This window comes from Cynoglossus semilaevis, chromosome 17, assembly GCF_000523025.1.
Source record: "Cynoglossus semilaevis isolate Cse_v1.0 chromosome 17, Cse_v1.0, whole genome shotgun sequence".
Lineage (NCBI taxonomy): Eukaryota > Metazoa > Chordata > Actinopteri > Pleuronectiformes > Cynoglossidae > Cynoglossus > Cynoglossus semilaevis.
Window position 1 is genome coordinate 16,421,894 of NC_024323.1, and position 17,343 is coordinate 16,439,236.

At 44.1% G+C, this 17,343-nt stretch overlaps 2 protein-coding genes and 1 long non-coding RNA gene across 7 annotated transcripts in view; 2 read left to right on the plus strand and 1 right to left on the minus strand.

Moving 5' to 3' along the window:
- The window catches only part of LOC103393632 (neurabin-2-like), a 17,161-nt gene extending 10,307 nt beyond the window's left edge, over window positions 1–6,854 (plus strand). For all 3 annotated transcript variants that reach the window (XM_008330660.3, XM_025064494.1, XM_008330659.3), the window contains 10 exons: window positions 1,222–1,354; window positions 1,644–1,764; window positions 1,920–2,024; window positions 2,142–2,277; window positions 3,604–3,747; window positions 3,867–3,920; window positions 4,066–4,197; window positions 4,301–4,398; window positions 4,488–4,584; window positions 4,683–6,854. In XM_008330660.3, the coding sequence (XP_008328882.1) occupies window positions 1,222–1,354; window positions 1,644–1,764; window positions 1,920–2,024; window positions 2,142–2,277; window positions 3,604–3,747; window positions 3,867–3,920; window positions 4,066–4,197; window positions 4,301–4,398; window positions 4,488–4,584; window positions 4,683–4,736 (1,074 nt within the window). In that variant the 3' untranslated portion in view covers window positions 4,737–6,854. The remainder of the gene's footprint in view (window positions 1–1,221; window positions 1,355–1,643; window positions 1,765–1,919; window positions 2,025–2,141; window positions 2,278–3,603; window positions 3,748–3,866; window positions 3,921–4,065; window positions 4,198–4,300; window positions 4,399–4,487; window positions 4,585–4,682) is intronic.
- Window positions 6,855–9,231: 2,377 nt separating this feature from the next.
- Window positions 9,232–14,493, minus strand: prpsap2 (phosphoribosyl pyrophosphate synthetase-associated protein 2). 3 transcript variants are annotated; one of them, XM_025064495.1, is made up of 11 exons: window positions 14,342–14,493; window positions 12,815–12,975; window positions 11,998–12,050; window positions 11,823–11,889; window positions 11,518–11,690; window positions 11,269–11,384; window positions 11,021–11,076; window positions 10,626–10,774; window positions 10,448–10,518; window positions 10,204–10,350; window positions 9,232–10,111 (listed from the first exon to the last, which is right to left on the minus strand). In XM_025064495.1, exons 2-11 carry the CDS (start codon window positions 12,895–12,897, stop codon window positions 9,953–9,955), a joined length of 1,074 nt encoding a protein of 357 aa, XP_024920263.1. In that variant the 5' UTR covers window positions 12,898–12,975; window positions 14,342–14,493; the 3' UTR covers window positions 9,232–9,952. The 3 variants fall into 3 exon arrangements, with proteins under 3 accessions (XP_024920263.1, XP_008328879.1, XP_016896279.1); XM_008330657.3 differs by lacking the exon at window positions 14,342–14,493 and adding an exon at window positions 14,019–14,251; XM_017040790.2 differs by lacking the exons at window positions 12,815–12,975; window positions 14,342–14,493 and having other exon boundaries at window positions 11,977–12,056.
- LOC112488402 (uncharacterized) overlaps window positions 12,947–17,343 on the plus strand; it is a 28,910-nt gene continuing 24,513 nt past the window's right edge. Inside the window, exons 1-2 of the long non-coding RNA XR_003052422.1 lie at window positions 12,947–13,061; window positions 15,411–16,950. This is a non-coding gene — a long non-coding RNA (uncharacterized LOC112488402). The remainder of the gene's footprint in view (window positions 13,062–15,410; window positions 16,951–17,343) is intronic.

The following is a 17,343-nucleotide window of genomic DNA, read 5'->3' on the forward strand; positions in this document are numbered from 1 at the left end:
AGTCCCCCTCCTCTTCCTCCTCCTCCTCCTCTTCCTCCTCCTCCTCATCCTTTAACCTGATTTCCACTGTTGTTTTTTTTCAGTGATCTGATTGGCTGGTGATTTAGACATGTTTATGGTTTTAATCAGCACTGACGTACACTGTGAACATTTACAGAAAATACAAAACCTGCTAAAACATCCTAACTGCTGGTGACTGAACTGGATTCAGAAAAAAACATTTCTTTTTTCGTGGAACTGCCACAGCTGAGGGTGAAAGGGTCAAAATGCAAACACAGCACAAAGATTCAGTCTGTTACTGTCAACGTGTGTGTGTGTGTGTGAGAGAGAGAGAGAGAGAGAGAAACACTCGAGCTGCTCAACAGGAAGGAAGCATGACAACAGGAAGAGTTTAACAATCACACCCCCTGACTGTGTGTGTGTGTGTGTGTGTGTTTCCCCAGGCTCCTCCTACACTCTCGCCTCAGGCTCTGTCTCTCACTGTATATCTGTCTCTTAGACTCACACACAAGTACACACAAGTACACACACACACACACTGTCTCATATTAGCATATCTGCCAGACAGGCACAGGGAGAACGTGGAGTGGAGGATGTGAGAGGGTGGGAGTCACAGCCAGCTCACACTGGGCAAGCCTGTGGTCGCCATGGAAACAGAACCATGTGACCCAGAGACGGTCAGCAGGACGATAGATGCTGTTGACCTTCTTCATCTACACAATACATGCATTTACCCAGCAAGAAGTCAAAGAAGGTCTGGGTTCGAATCCCGGTGAAGATAAATGGTACCTTTAATGACATTTACTGTTAGACGAGTACCGCTAACTTATCAACAATGCTAACTAAAAGATCGGCATCGGTTCACATCCTGTGTTTCCTACTGTGTTTAGCTGAGTTACGTTTACCAGGTTATATAAGTTACTCATTAATATTTTTGGGTACACCTTTATCAGGAGTGGTAGAGAAGTATGTGAGTGTGGTGCATGAGCGAAGAGTGGTGGGGTTTACAGGTGGAATAACTTTTTTTGAAACATTTTGTGAACTCGTATCAATCTTCTTCTATTGTTCATCCCCCCCCACCCCACGACCCCCCTGGACTCTGCCGCCACCGCCCCCCCACCTGGTCCTCAGCCCGATGTTACATCTCTGTACGTTATTGTTGAAATAGTTATGTTCAGGTTTTTAAACTCAGCTTCCTTCTTCACTCTCCTCTGTGTTCAGGTTTTCACCACCTACTCTAACGAAGACTACGATCGACGTAATGACGACGTGGACCCGATGGCTGCCTCGGCCGAGTACGAGCTGGAGAAGAGGGTGGAGAAGCTGGACCTGTTTCCTGTGGAGCTGGAAAAAGGTACGGTCACATGACCGAGCTGATGATTATTAAAATAGATTGATAAAATGAGCTGCAATGCTGCCCTCTAGTGGCTTTCACATTTAGCCATTTATCCCCAAAACTATTTTTAAGGCACGTCATATGGAAACACAGACGTTATCGGGTTTTCATTATCGTAGGAAAAACTGATGATGATTCTTACACGGTGGAGGATTTGAACTAGCAACCCCAGTGTTTCTAAACTATGAATATGGAATGTAATCAATATAAAAGATTGAAATGCTGTGTGTGTGTGTGTGTGTCACAGACAGTGATGGTCTGGGCATCAGTATCATAGGCATGGGTGCAGGAGCTGACATGGGTCTGGAGAAGCTTGGCATCTTTGTGAAGACAGTGACAGAAGGTGGCGCTGCGCAGAGAGACGGCAGGTACGGTTCATCACTGGTACTTCAGCTGCAGACGCGGTGTCGTCCCCGGAGTCAGGGTCTCAGACTCTGACATCGATGTTCAATTCTTAAAATAGATGTAAAGTTGGATTAGACGTTTACCTTTCTCCTCACGGTCATGTGTTCTGGTGCTGCAGGATCCAGGTGAACGACCTGATAGTGGAGGTGGACGGAACCAGTCTGGTCGGTGTCACTCAGAGCTTCGCTGCCTCCGTCCTCCGTAACACCACAGGAACAGTCAGGTCTGCGCTGTGATTGGACTGAACGGTTCTGTTGTTATATAATAGGACCACCAGATACAGTCAGCCGTGTGCCCTAACCCCCCCTCCTCCCCTCGCCCCCCCATTCCCATCTTCCAGGTTTGTGATTGGTCGGGAGAAGCCTGGGGAGCAGAGTGAAGTGGCTCAGCTGATTCAACAGACTCTGGAGCAGGAGAGGTGGCAGAGGGAGATGATGGAGCAGAGGTACAAACAGTACATGGACGATGACGAAGAGGTGTGTACTTCAAAGTACAAGTAAATACACGTAAATACATACTAGTAAGTACTAACGCTGTGTGACGGTGGAGGTCAGCGACCAACTACATACTAGTAAGTACTAACGCTGTGTAATGGCGGAGGTCAGCGGCCAACGTTCTCACTGCAGGAAATCAAAAAAGGAGCGATAGACAAGAACCAGATGAACTGATACACTGTGTGTGTGTGTGTGTGTGTGTGTGTGTGTGTGTGTGTGAAGGCATAACAAAATGTCGCCTTTATGCCACCACGTGGCCAATTGCTTCATTTCTAGCCCCAGTCCTGCTGCCCCATCTTGTGGTCATTGTGTGTAGTGGTCTGTATGAAACACTTGCCTTTTGTTTGGTGGATGCAGTAGAGACCAGTGGTGTCAAAGTGTTTACTTCATAAAAGTACTACAACTATAAAATACAGCAGCAGAGACTGGTACTGTTTGTCACAAACGGTATATGTATATGAAAAAGTTCCACACACTCACATTTATCACTTCAACTGAACACTTCTTAAAGGGTCCTGCACCACACTCATGTACTTTAATGCCACTCCTGAATTTAATATTATAGATTCGTTATATTCACAAAGAAACAAGCCACTCCTGAATTTAATATTATAGATTTGTTATATTCACAAAGAAACGATACTTTAATATTTATTATTATTATTTGACACCAAGTTAAAAACTGGAAACTTTGTATCTGACAAAAACAGATTTTAAGATTCCACTGGTCCGACCTCCAGCAGATGAACAAAGGTTCATCATCAACGTCAACAACATCCTGTGTCTAACTGACCACCACTTCACTAAAATCTTTAACTCAACTCTAAATGTCAAGCCTGTAATGAAAAGCCAGTGCGGTGCAGGGGCTGGAACCGATTGTTTGTCTCAGACAGACGGAGGATATTGATGCAGACAGATATGAGCGGCCGACGGTGAAGCTCAATAAAACACCTCAGTTAATGTGTTTCTGTCTGGACACGGACCAGGACGTGATGCAGCTGAAAATGATTTTCAGATGTTTTTTTTTTTATGGCTTTAATCCAGTGACACGTGTTCACAGGTCAGAGGTCGCGTCTGTACTGGAGGTCAAATGTTTAAAATGTAAATCAGATCCATATCAGCACTGAATCTATCCTATAATATTTCTGTAACTTAAAAAAGACGGTTTTCTTTGTTTTGTCTAATTTATATCAGTTTTTATTTTATTTTTTGTAAATGATGAGCTATGATGGTGAGTGTTCAAAAAACTATTAACTTTTCATTTCACTTGTGTATATAAATATATATATTTTTCTTTTCTGCGTGCAGACAGGTGAATACGCCACAGACGAGGACGAGGAGATGAGTCCCGTGTTTCCAAACTCCATCGAGGTTTTCGACCTGGCAGAGAACCAGGACATGTTGTCTCCTGTGGAGCTGGACCCCGAGAAACTGGCCCATAAATTTAAGGAGGTGCAAAGAACGTTTTAGGTTTACTGTAGAGCCGAGCGGTGTCTTTGACATGAGTTGCGTTCAGGTGTACGGCGTCTGATGTTCCTGCTCAGCCTTCTCTCCTCGTCTTCTGTCTGCAGCTCCAGATCAAACATGCCGTGACGCAGGCCGAGGTCCAGCTGCTGAAGAGGAAGGTGAGACTTCTGTCTGGACCGGCTGAAACCAAACACACATTTTAGAGTCTCACCAACACCACACTGACCGCCCACTCTCCCCCCCCCCCCCCCCCCCCCCCCCCCCTCTCCCTCTCCATCTCTCCCACGCTGCTCCCACCTCCAGCTGGCCCACGCGGAGCAGGACAAGTTGCGGTGGCGAATGGAGCGCGCTCAGTTGGAGCAGAACATCCGGGACAGTAAGGAGAGGATGGAGAAACTGGAGGGTTACTGGATGGAGGCGCAGTCGCTCTGTAAGGTAACGAGTCGGAGAGGACGCCGGACTGACAACGACCGGGAGGTGAACGCTCTGATGAGGACCACTGGTCACTGACTCTCTCTGTGTGTGTGTGTGTTCACAGGCAGTGGATGAACACCTAAAGGAAACCCAGGCTCAGTACCAAACCCTGGAGAGGAAATACAGCAAGGCCAAAAGACTGATTAAAGAATATCAGCAGAAGTAAGAACTGAAGAACAGATCAGAGGTGAGAAACGAGAACGGAACTCAAATATTACATCATCTGTGTGTGTGTGTGTGTGTGTGTGCAGGGAGATAGAGTACCTGAAAAAGGAGACCGCTCAACGTCGAGCGCAGGAAGAAAGTGAAACAACACACAAAGAAGAAGCAGAAAACCTGCAGGACAAGGTCAGTTTGTTTCACCACCAGTTTGACCAGAGTTCAAACACAGCAGTAAAGTCTGTGCAGTTCAAACCAGTGTTCCTGTGACCGTCTTCTGTCTGTAGATTATAGACCTGGAGACCAAAGTGGACGCCCTGAAAACTCCCAAACCATCCTAGTGTGCTGCTACACCTCACTTCCTGTCTGCGGCTGGAAGGAGCGCTCCATCTTTGCCTTCATCCTGACAGGGTTGTATTTTCATTTAGTCCACAGAGAAATGACAGATGAATTATATTGACGAGGAGACAAACATGAAAACGGGGAAGAAGCCACTTTTCATCCAACACCTGAGCTCCGCTCCTCTCTGTACCAATATCTCAACGCAGCGGCCGTTCAATAACACCCAGAAATCCTCTTTGGTGTCTTCCTGGCGATCACCGTGGATGATTTGTGCTTCACTTCTCATCACAACTGGATTCTATTCTTAACTAAAACTTATTTTTTAAAATAGCTCTTTTATTGAAAAAGGCTTGTCACAAAGTGCTTTATGTGGCAGAATAAATGCAAGAAAAAAAAAAACAAAAAAACAAAACACAAAAAAACAAGACAAAAACCTAGAAAAACAGGAAGGTGATTGGTCGTGATAAAGTAAGTAGGTGGTTCCTGAGCCGTGGTCTGTCATCGCTGGAACTGGAGTCTGTGGTGAAAAGGACACAGACGCTGATTGTCTGTCACATGATTGCCCCCCCCACACCCCCATCCCCCACCTGAAAGGAAAAGTGCCCACCTGACTTTTAAAGACTTTTAAAAGAGAAACCTCAGTAGTATTAACAAACCCTGGTTGAAAAAAAAAATCAAAAACTTTGAAAAGGAAATAGCCAACAACCGTGTGTAACTGTAGGAACGACTGACGTCTGCACGGTGACACAAACTGGGAAATAAACGGCGGCGCCGCTCAGCCTTTGTTTTTTCCTCTTTTTCAGTACAAACTCTCTGCAGGTGGTGGAGTGAAACACGTCCGACAGGAACTCGTGTCAGTTCTGAATGTGTGGCATATTGTTTGTATATATTCGATACATGTATTTAAAGGTGTTTTTTTTAATGGACCAGGTAATTAAATGCAGTGTTTCAGATAGAGCAGTGAACCAATGTCCTGCAGGTGGCAGTAGAAGGTTCAGGTGTTCAGGTTCTGTCTCTTTCATCTGGAGAAGACAGGGTGTGAATATTCACATTGATACTTTTTTAGAGCTTCAGATTGTGTATATTTCTTCGTGTTTACTGCTGTAAGTTTACACACAGCACGTGACCACAGCCCGTTTCCTTGACTGTCAGGTGCGTTGTTTTTTAGTTTGCGCTGGGAGAAGTCACTTCCTGTTCCTTCACGTGAACAAGCTGAAAATCCGTGGGTGTTACGTGCACACACTGGACTCCAAGTTAAGACTGTAGTCCATCCAAAAGTGTTCCGCTAAATTATACATTAATACATAATCTAAATATTAGCCAGACCTGAGAACATCAACCTGATTTTATTTGACTTTCACCGTGACTAGATTAAACTAGACTAGATGATGTCAAAACGGAACATTATAAAATATTGTATTTAAATAAAACTACAAAGTCCGACATTTTCTTAAATGTAACGTCGCCATCCCAGTGTATGCTCTGCTGCAACCTTAACATTAACATCATGACTGACTGAATGAATGAGCTCATAAACCCTTGATAGAAGTACGTTTTTTTACAACCCAGATTTGGCCTGTGTTTATATAGGGAACCAGTGGAGCCGCCCCATGGTGGTTCAACGGTACTTCCGTTCTGCATTGTGAGAAGGTAATACCAGATTATATGTATTTTTGTTGTTGTGTACAGTCAGGAACCACATACATACATATATATCTGTTATTATTTACTACAATATCATGATAAAACACTGCACTGGCCTGATGTTCCTGCCCGACAGTCCAGACGAACGCTGTGCATGTTCTTTTAGCTAGCTAAACGAACGGTGTGCCGTCTAAACATTATTACTATTATTAATTAATTAATTGATTAAATAATTAGTAATAATTATCCTAACCTGACTTTAAATATTCGACAGACTTGCATGGTCATGTTTTGTTCAACGTTACACCGACTGTGAACATGAGTTTGAAATCTGTTGACGATTAGCATGTTAGCAACTGCACGCTAACGTATTTCAAGGCATTGCTAAAAAGAAAATAGAACGTTTCAAAGAAATATTTTATATAAAAGTAGTGTTGGGCGTCGTTGACATTTAAGAATGCAGTTCTCCTTAACAAAGACCGAGGGAGGGGGACATTTTAGCTTCAACCTGAAACCACGTTAACAACTACAGGGGGCGCCAGCTAAAACAAATAATTATTTAACTAAAAACGTGACTATAAATTATTGCCCTTCTCCAACAACAAAACTTTATTATCTAAACGTGTTTTCCAAGTGTTTTTAAACACAGTTAGCATTTATTTTTTATTTAATTCACCTAATATCTGTGAATGTGTAAGACTTACTTGTTTTTGGATGAAAAATATGTTTGGCTTTTTTTTGTCCATGTTTAAAAAGTCTAGCTCTCAATTGTGGTTATAAATGTAACAGGCACCGAGAAGTTCGTCTTTTAGACCAAGGGTTTTTAATTACAATTGTAGGCCCTCCCCCAGGGGGAGGAAAAAAAGAACAACAGCGCCACCCCTTGACCCACCCAACATACTTTCCCTTCATACTTATAGTCATAAACACGGACAGACATTTTATAATTATAGTATTATTATTTCAGTTTTAAAATCCAAAAATGTCACCTTTAAATATAATGACAGACAAACACTAGTCCATGAAAACACACTCCTTCATATGTTCATGGAAACAAACACTAGTCCATGAAAACACACTCTTTAAATAATCCTTCATATGTTCATCGATTAACATGAACTAGAAGTGTTTCTCCTTTCCCTTTGGTGCCCCCTAGTGGGCACTATGAAAACCACTGTTTTAGAGCGTTTGTCAGGTAAAAAGTGTAAAAGGGTTTTTGTTGTTGTATCAAAAACATTTGACAGGATCTTTTTTTATTTTTTCTATAATTATCACTTTGTCCAGTCAGAGATTCTTTAAAATTCCACATTAACATTCTGACTACCAACATGGTAATAATTCTATTCAATCTGGATATTAGAGCAAATCCTCTTCAAGTGTAGAATGTGATGAGTATTTATTTAGTACTGGTTGAATGTTTACAGAGCAGTGTTGTAGAACTGGATTAAGAGTCTTGTAGTGAGAAAGTGTTTTTTTTTAAAGGATGGAAATCTGCCATAAAACTCTTGTTTTTCCGTCTCTGTGACAAACTAATGTGAGCTGAACATTTCTGTGCCATATTCTGGTCACTTTGGGTTTAGTCCAGACACAGACGCCATGTCTCCAGGACTTTTTCCTGTTCCTTCACTTGCTGCGTTGGCCTTTGATGTACTGTAGCCGAGCGTCACAGTTGCTACCCATAATGCCCCAGTGCTTGATTTGTTAAATCGGTGCTTCCCAGTGATTTCTGATGAAAACTGTTCTTCACTCCAACAGTATTTTCTATCAATACTTTTAAGTATTTATTTCAGTAATCAGACTTCTACAACCATCTCTCTTGGTTGAGCAGGTGACAGGGTTTAGTGCCTTGCTTAAGGGTTAAAGTTAGGGAGAATTAAATAGTGTTGACATGTTTTTCTTTTTTTTTTCTGGCAGCAGCTTCTTATCGTCTCAGCTTCTCTATAGCTCTGAGTCTAGAACCTTCCTGAAGCGTTTGGATACCGCCTGTCATCTACTCACTGATGAGTGACTGTTCTTTGACCTTTGACCTGATGTGAGGTGACGACCTCTAGTTTAGTTAGCTCTCAGCCTCAGCCACTGAGGTCCAGTCTCTGAAGCTGCAGGTCTGGTTCAACTACAACACATGGAATTAAAAATCTCTACCAGAAATTTACCAGATGTTAATTTGACTTTTTTTTTTAAAATTTGCTGTAATTACCCTTAAGCTCCAACTTCAGTGGCTTTAAATCAGCGGTAGTTAACGCCAAACGTTGTGAGCAGGACAATCTAAAAGGTGGAGCTCTGAGAGAGTCTCAGGTCCGACACTGGTTTTCTTCTCTGCTTGGTTCTGTTCTTCAGTTGATGCCAACGTCTCTGTCTGAACCGATACCTGTCTGAACCGATACCTGTCTGAACCGATACCTGTCTGTCAGCATTAATGAATAAAGACATGTTCAACAAAACAGGAAGAATCTGGAAGTTAGTGTTGCTCTTTGAATCACGTCATCTGCATTAGACTGCCCCCTGTAGGCGCAGAGTATGTGCTTTCTCTAGGAATGGAACCCAGGACTATCTGACAGCTAAGCCATGGTACCAGTAAAATGACAGCTGCCACGACTCCTGCCCCCAGTGGCCCTGAGAAGGATGACACCGTAGAGGACAGAATGATGTTAACCACTCGACATTCACTGTTGGTGAGGATGACACCGTAGAGGACAGAATGATGCTAACCAGTCGACATTCACTGTTGGTGAGTGATTATTTTTAAATATCGATAATATCTAGTTGTGGGCTGGAAGTGGGAGTAACGGACCAATAGTCAGTCAGCATCATTTCACACCAGGACTAATTAACAGCAGACAAACACAATTATATTTTCATATTTCATTTATTCAGAATAAGTCGTGAAAATAAATACAAAACATTTTTCAAACAAATCTGACAAAAGCTGCAGTTTGAAGTTTAGCATTGTAACAAATTTTGACAATTGACCCATGAGTAAAGCTGTGGTAACAGTTCAGGAACTGCCCGGGTTGTGGCATTAACACATAAATACAGAACGTGGATCAGGACGATGGCACACGATGGTCTGTGGGTGAAACGTCTCACTCTCAGTCACACGATCCTGGAGTGAGAAGAGTCGGTGTAATGATTCCAGTTTTAAAAACAGCAGAGAGGTTTGAATCGAACCTTTGACTCTGATGACATCATCTTTGTGTTTCAGTCGTGGACGAGGTTCTGGAGACGACGCTGGAACTTTGACACCATCAGAACAGGTGACCTCACTAACATGTCTACCAGAGAGTGACGGTGGAGTGACGACTCAGGGAGGGGCTCAGTCGGACTGGGTCTGGGGTGTGTTCAGTCATAACTATCAAACAACTACTTTGGTGTGTGTGTGTGTGTGTGTTCAGTCATCTTTATGTAAAGCTGCACCAACTCAGGGGAAAGATCAAGTTTTAGTAAAATAGTACATTCTTAGCTCTACAGCTCTTTGAAGTGGCTGGACATTAGTCTGGACAGGTGTGTGAAGGCAGGTGTGTGTGTGTGTGTGAGAGAGAGAGACAGAGAGACAGAGAGAGAGGGGCGTTGTTTAGTCGTCCACTCCTATGTTACGGAACAGGTAGGACATGGACTCCCCGTTGTGGATGCGGCGAATGGCTTCTGACAGGATCATACTGATGTCCACCGTTTTGATTTTTGGACACTGAAGTTTCTGCAGCTCGTGGGGAATCGTGTTGGTCACGACCACCTGCAGGAAGAAGACAAGACGCAAACAGTTTCAACCGTCTGATCTTCAGAGCAGAGTTCATCTGAAGGTCAGGTGTCGGAGTTCAAACTGACCTCATCGATGGCAGACTCCTCGATCAGTCGGGGGGCGTCCGAGGACAGGATGCCATGTGTCGCCATCACGTAGATCTTGTAGGCCCCTCTCTCCTTCAGCGTCTCAGCTGCTGCAACAAAACTGTCCACGTCGTCGATGATGTCATCCTGGAGGAGGAACGCAGACGTCTAAAGTTTGGCCCCCGAAAAAGTTTTTCTTTTTTTTTCTTTTTAATTCAACATAGAAGTTTCCATCAGCTCTCACCACGATGATGGCGATGCGTCCTCCTACATCACCGACCACAGTGATGGGGGGCTTCTCTTTGGGGATCAACACTGGGACGACATTCAAACAACTGATGTTAATTTAAAATAAAACCTGTTCTAATGTTATGGTTTTCTTTTTGTTCAGCTTGTAGCTGGAATCGGCGTGTGTTCAGTACATGGTATCTCCATGCTGGGGTGTATGGCTCCTGTCGTCTTGGCGGTGGGCGGCGAGTGTCGTCCGTCCACCTGGTCTGACTCGGCGTCCTGAGCTTCACCGTGGATCACCGCGATGCCCAGACGCAGGCGTTCTGCAAACGACTGAGCTCTGCACAGGACGACATGGATACGCCACGGTTAACGACAACCAAACACAGGAAGTGACATCAGCAGGTAAAGAGGGAGGGGCAGAGGGCAGCGTAACCCCGGCAGCAGATGTCGTATTATTTGATGATGTCACTCTGAACTTTGACCTTGTAACAAAACAAGAACTTAAGCTTTATAGTTAACCAGGTTAAGGCCTCGGGTGTAATGAGTTACAGCTTTTGAAGGTCTGAGCGGACGCCGGTCGTACCTTTTGGCAGACGCCGGAGATTTAGCCACGATCACAGCGTTTCTGTAGTCGGGGATCTGAAGGTTTGAAGACGAAAAACAAGAAATCCTGTTTAAAATCTTAAATCAAACCCAAATTAAAACAAACTATTAGATACAGACGTGCGTGAAAGTTTTTTTTTTTTAATTTTCTTATTCAAAAACTCACACACACACACACACAGTGGCCATTACACTGGTTGATGCGCGTGCACGTGTATGTCCTGTTACCTCCTCCTGTATGTACTGCAGCAGGAACGGCGAGGCTCTCAGGTTGTCCACGGGGATGTTGAAGAATCCTTGAATCTCTTTCTGATGGAGGTCCATGGTGATCAGGTGTGTGAGGCCTGCGCACACACACACACACGCACACACACACTCCTTCTGTCAGCACCAGTTCTCACACACATTCATGTCCACACCTTTGAGAACCCGTCCTCGTCTCTGTGCAGATGTGGCGCCGACTGCTGTCGTACCCACCGGCTTTACACATCATGGAGGCCATGAGTTTGGAGACGATGGAGCCTCTCTTCCTCATCTTGCACTGCTTGCTGTACGGGAAGTAGGGGAGGACGCCCGTGATGCTCCTGGCACACGAGGTCTTGCAGGCGTAGACCATGATCAGCATCTCCATGATGGTGGTGTTGACGTCCCTGATGAGAAGAGCAGACAGAGGTTGACGTCCCTGATGAGAAGAGCAGACGGAGGGAGGGGGGGTTTAAAACGAGGTCTGAAGCTGAACTGACTGTAGAAACTCTAATCTTTTGTCTTTATTTTCTTCTCACTTGGACACAGTCTGGATCACAAAGACATCTTTGCCTCGCACCGACTCCTGGATCTGCACCCGTGTCTCTATGGAAACGGACAGAGTGTGAGTGAGACAGCAGCAGGTGAACGTACAGCCATAGACACGCAGTATATACAGAGGTACGTACTTACACACTTCAGACATGGGCTCACCTCTGTTAGCTTCCTGGTACACCTGCACTTTACCAAGCTCCACCCCTAAACGCCTGAGACAGAGAGAGACAGACAGACAGAGAGAGAGAGACTGTTAGAGAAAACCTGCTTCTCTGGCCTTAAAATGAAAACAAACACCGATGTCATACAGTCCAGTCCTGTTCTAATTCAAATACAAAAACAAATCCCTGGAGCAAAAAATCTAGTTCAAGTGTAACCTGTACAATAGAAACAAAAAAAAGAACCAAATGTACAGTCAACTCTGGTCAAAGGTCAATCGGGAGCTTTTGTTTCAGAATCACAGACTTCAGTGACCTTGTACTGACTGAGACCTGGTGCTGGGAATTTCAGTGTGTGCAGATCTGGAATGTTGTTGTTGTCCATGAGAACTGATGAGACGTTCACACCAGTGAAGAGAAGCTGGTTAATCTTTATGAAATGTCACAATTCAATATTTGATGAACAATTAACACTTTGAGCTGCAAGAACCGTCACAATCTGTTTGTCAAAGTTCGACATGAACAAAAACATTTGGATCTGTGTGACGTATCAGACTGGACCTGCTGTAAACTGTAGCTGCGGTTACATTCAGACAACAAACCACAGACAGAGAGTAAACAAGAGCCGGTTTGTTGATGAAAACTAATCCCTTTTTCAAGTCGAGGCAGCAGCCTTCCTGGAGCAGAACTAACCGCAGAACTAACCAACCAACTCACTAACCAACTAACCAACCAACTCACTAACCAACTAACCAACCAACTAACTAACTAACTCTCTCTGTCTTTCATGTTGTTGAGAGTCTGCTCTCTGCACTCACTCTGCGATCCTCTTGCTCAGCTCGCGGCTGGTGGGGTGAGAGTTGGCCGTGAAGATGACCAGACCTCCCTTCGTGTGGTTCATGTCTCTGGGGTCTCGGCCGCTGCTGTCCCCACACTCAGGCAGTGGATCCCTGGGCACCCAGGCTGCGCTGAGACCTTCCTGCAGTGGACAGGAAGAAGTGTGTCACTTCCTCTCTACAGATCTACCGTGCCCACCTCCCGGTCCAACCAACAGAGAAACAGGAGGTAGAGCAAAAAAAAAAAAATCCAAACCACATACGAAGCATCACCTTGGATTTAATTGTTGTCCTTTGATTAGTTTACATCAAAGGATCAAGAGGCTCAATTATAGATTTAGAAATTAGCACAAAAACTCTAATTAACTTAACTTTAACAAAACACAAACGTGCAGCAATATTTATGTCCACATTTGTCCAAATCTGTGACAATTTCTAGTGTTTAATACTTTAATTAATACTATTTTTAAAGACCTTTGTTTATGTCTATTTTATCAGACAGTCTATACTTTCTTGGTGTAAACTTTACTACACGTTTTTATTGCGTTTTTTTCTTCGTGTCACTCTTGTCCTTTTTGTTGCTGTGTCTAATCTAATCTAATCTAATCTGAGCTACAGTAGCTGTCCACAGTCAACATAATTAGGTTATTACTACGAATACATTTAGAAAGATAACAAAAAAAAACGAATTGATCATTTAAGGTTGGGTTCAAAGTCCAGCCCGCGGGCCAATCTTTACCCTCAGGTAACTCTCTGTGGCCCCAAACTTTGATACATTAAATACACGCGGTGAAGTCTCTGCGTTGACGGATTCATTTTCGTTTGATTCCGGTTCAACTTGAGAAAGTTTATACACCGCTGATGACACTGACATTTATGAGTCTTAAAAAAAAAAAACAGACCCAACAAACACTGAGCAACAATCACGTCACATGCAGCTTGTACGACCGGACTGACTCGATACGAGGCATAAAATCATTATTTAAAACAGAAAACTCGCAGTTTTTAAGGTCATTTCCCTGGAACGCGTCCAAAAATTTCACGTATATTTTTATTCCTTCAGGCAGAACTCGTTGTCAACTAACAGTAGTCACGACATTAGCCGTGTGCTGTTGCTAAGCTAACGGGACAACGGGATTTCACACTAAGCAGCGTCATTTATTAAATCTCTCGTGGAGAAACACACCATCAGCAGCGCGTTGGTCCAGACAGAATATTAACTGTTGAAGGATGAAGACGTGCGTTTTAACTGAATATAACAGAACTTTTTTCTATCCATGAAAGATGTTCCGCTTTTCGGGATGTCATATCACGAGAAGGCGTTAGCTGCTGCTGACGTACGAGTACTAACGCGATAGCTGGAGGAAATAACAGTTCCGTGATACAGATCGAGGATGCATCAATTGATTTTTTTTTTTTTTCTTTAATCGTACATCAGGAAGCAGCACATGTTAGAGCTCACACCGTGATATTCATTAAATATACTACAGAATATAACGACGTTCTCACCAGTTTGCGCGTTAGATCCGGTTACAACCTGCAACCAACACTATTTGATTGTATAATTTCCCTGCTCCTTCCAACCTGTTCTTTTCACTCCCCTGACTGACTGCGAGGAGCCAGCGTGTGATTGGCGTTCAGCTCGGCCAATTGCAGCCCTAGGAATGATGAAGTAGGGAGTACCGAGATGCGTTCAATAAACCTCCATAAATTGGATTTTTTTTTTAGAGAAGCGGTTCCATCCATTGTTGTGGAGATAAGATTATTATTAAATAAACACATTTTCGTTCGATACAAGTTTAAACTCGAGATTTAAAATGATCACGTGATTTAAACCCAGTATACCCAGTGGTAATAACGGGGTATTACATTATATTATATTATATTATATTATATTATATTTCCACAGCGCTGTGATCTTTGCCTAAGGTTCCAAATGTGATGCGTTTAGGTGATTTTGTTCAATGACAAAAGAAACGCTACACTGTGATTTAGCCTTTCTGGACAAAGGAATCTGTTCTTCTATAAATATTCAATATTCTTCAATATCTTGTTAATCGAAATGTATAAATTTGAAAAAATCCGGCTGTTTGTGGATGTTATAAACAAATATAAAATTATGACATGTTATAAATATGTCATAATTTAACGACTTCACGCTTGAATCGTATTTGTTTTTGTTTTGTTGTTTCTTGTTGACCTTGTTTCAGTGCAGTGGTCCCGTTCAGGGCTCAACACGTGAAGGAAACATCCCGTCTTTTGAATGGTCACGTGATGACCTTGATGATCGTCAGAAATCATTTAACAATGTGAACGACCAGAGTTGCGGGAGATGCGATGTTTTAAACCAACCACTTGGGGGTACTGTTTCATCGTGCAGGATGAAAACATGATTTCGAAGGCATTGAGTTAATAACAGAGAGTACTTCTTTTTTAATTATTTTAATTTACAACAAGGTGTTAAAATCTATTCTAGAAGGAATTAAATCAAACTGATGTAGTGTCAACTCTACACCACTAGTGTTGCTGTCGTTTGAGCAGTTACTCTGTTTGACTTTTGTCACTGTCTTGTTTGTAGGACAGAGCAGTGGATGGAAGGGAGTGTCTGTCGTACTTTTACTGCCCCCCATTATCAGCCCCACCACCACCACCACCACCACCACCACCCTCCACAGACACAGCCAGAGAGAGAACAGAACCCTCTTTGATTCCAGTAGATTTGGGTAAGTAGCTCATGAATCTAGGGTTTCCTCCCTGAGACAAACACACGCTATATCCTTTGTAAAAAAAAAAAAAATCTAACACACTATAACAGATGGATGATGTGGAGAGCTTTAAACAAAAGTATATTTTGAGCAGATCACAATCTAGCTGAGCTGCTTGAACAGAGACACGTTTATAAATACTGCGTCCATGTATCAGCTCCGCTACTTTTTAGTTAGTGTTCTTACATAACTCACTGTGGATGTGTGGAGGAGGCAGAGTGCAGCTTCCAAGCACCGACGCTGCCCACAGACACACACGGACTGTTGTGTTTCGTCAGATAGTGGAGAGGACTTTTAATTTCCTATGTACAGTACATGAAACGATTCCTGTAGGTTTATATATATAAATCTTTCAATCATAAAATATAACATAAATAAAACATCTGATTTCTAAGAGTTAATTAAAACTGGGGTTGTTATAAAAATCCAAATTTCATTGGAGGGAGGGGGGACAGGGAGCTCCATGCTCCTGGTCCGCCCCCAAGTTGCAGCACGAGCCACTTAGCGCTAAGAGCAGCTGTAAGCGCGCGGGCGCGCGTCTACGTGTACGTGTGCGTGCCTTCTCCTGTCACGCGGAGACAGCCAATGCCAAACACACAGCATCGGCTGAGGGGGAGCTGCAGCAGCAGCAGCAGCGATATTAATTTGGACTGTTTTTTTTTTTTACCACGCACGGACGCCGCGCGCTCCAGTTTTAGCCGCGCCAACATTTACGCGCAGCAGAGTCCGTGTGTAAACGCGCCTCTCGTCAACGTCGTTGCGTTTTTTATCGTCTCCGGTTCTGTTTGCCTGTGTCTGTGACTGAGCTACGCACACCGGAGTCCACTGTTGTTTTAATGCGCAGCTGCACAGGCAGAGGGAGCAGTCGGCTGTCCGTGTCACCGATGAACAGCTCCAGAGAACAGGAACCTTCATCTCCGCCGTCACAATAACCCGCACGTCACGTTCTCTCATCTGGAGCGGCCCAGCAGCACCCGGTCGGAGCTTCATCCTCTCGGGGATACCCGAGTGCATCCCTCCATCCTCCCGTCATCTGCCGTGTTGCGTCCACCCCCCAGCCCCCCACACTTCGTGAAGGATCTATAGGATCTAGTCAGGGAGCAGGGGTTAGGAGGAGGAGGAGGAGGAGGAGAAGGAGAAGGAGGTGGTGGCTGTGGCTGTTCGTGGCCGCGGCAGTCGCACCCTCTGCGTGGTGAGGCAGGGCTGAAGCGCCGCTGTGTCGGAGGATGCTGCAGGAGTAGAGCGGCTCAGAGCGGACGATGGGGAAGGACCAGGAACTGCTGCAGGCGGTGAAGACCGAGGACCTGCTCACGGTGCAGAAGCTGCTGCAGAGGCCTCGGCCAGGGAAAGCAAGTAAGATCCATTACACACGGACTGTATTACACCGATGATGTGCTGTGTTCATGACCACCCCCTACTGGCTGGGTGAGACCAGGAATTATGGAGGATATTTCTCACATACCACTGCTGACTGACGCTGCTGTAAGGCCCGCGGTGTGTGTGTGTGTGTGTGTGTGTGTTAATTTACACGAAGAGTGTGTTGATACTGTGAGGAGATTTCTCCAGCGGCCCCTGGATTCATTTTCAGTTCTGGTTTCACACCAGTGTCAGTTGTAGTTTCCTGACAGTGTTGGTCTGCATTGACAAAGGTTAAAAAATCAGTTTGTTTTTTCTGTATCAGACGCTAACATTCAGTTTACCTCGAACTTTGGTTCAAGTCAGCATGATTGTGTGATTATGTGATTG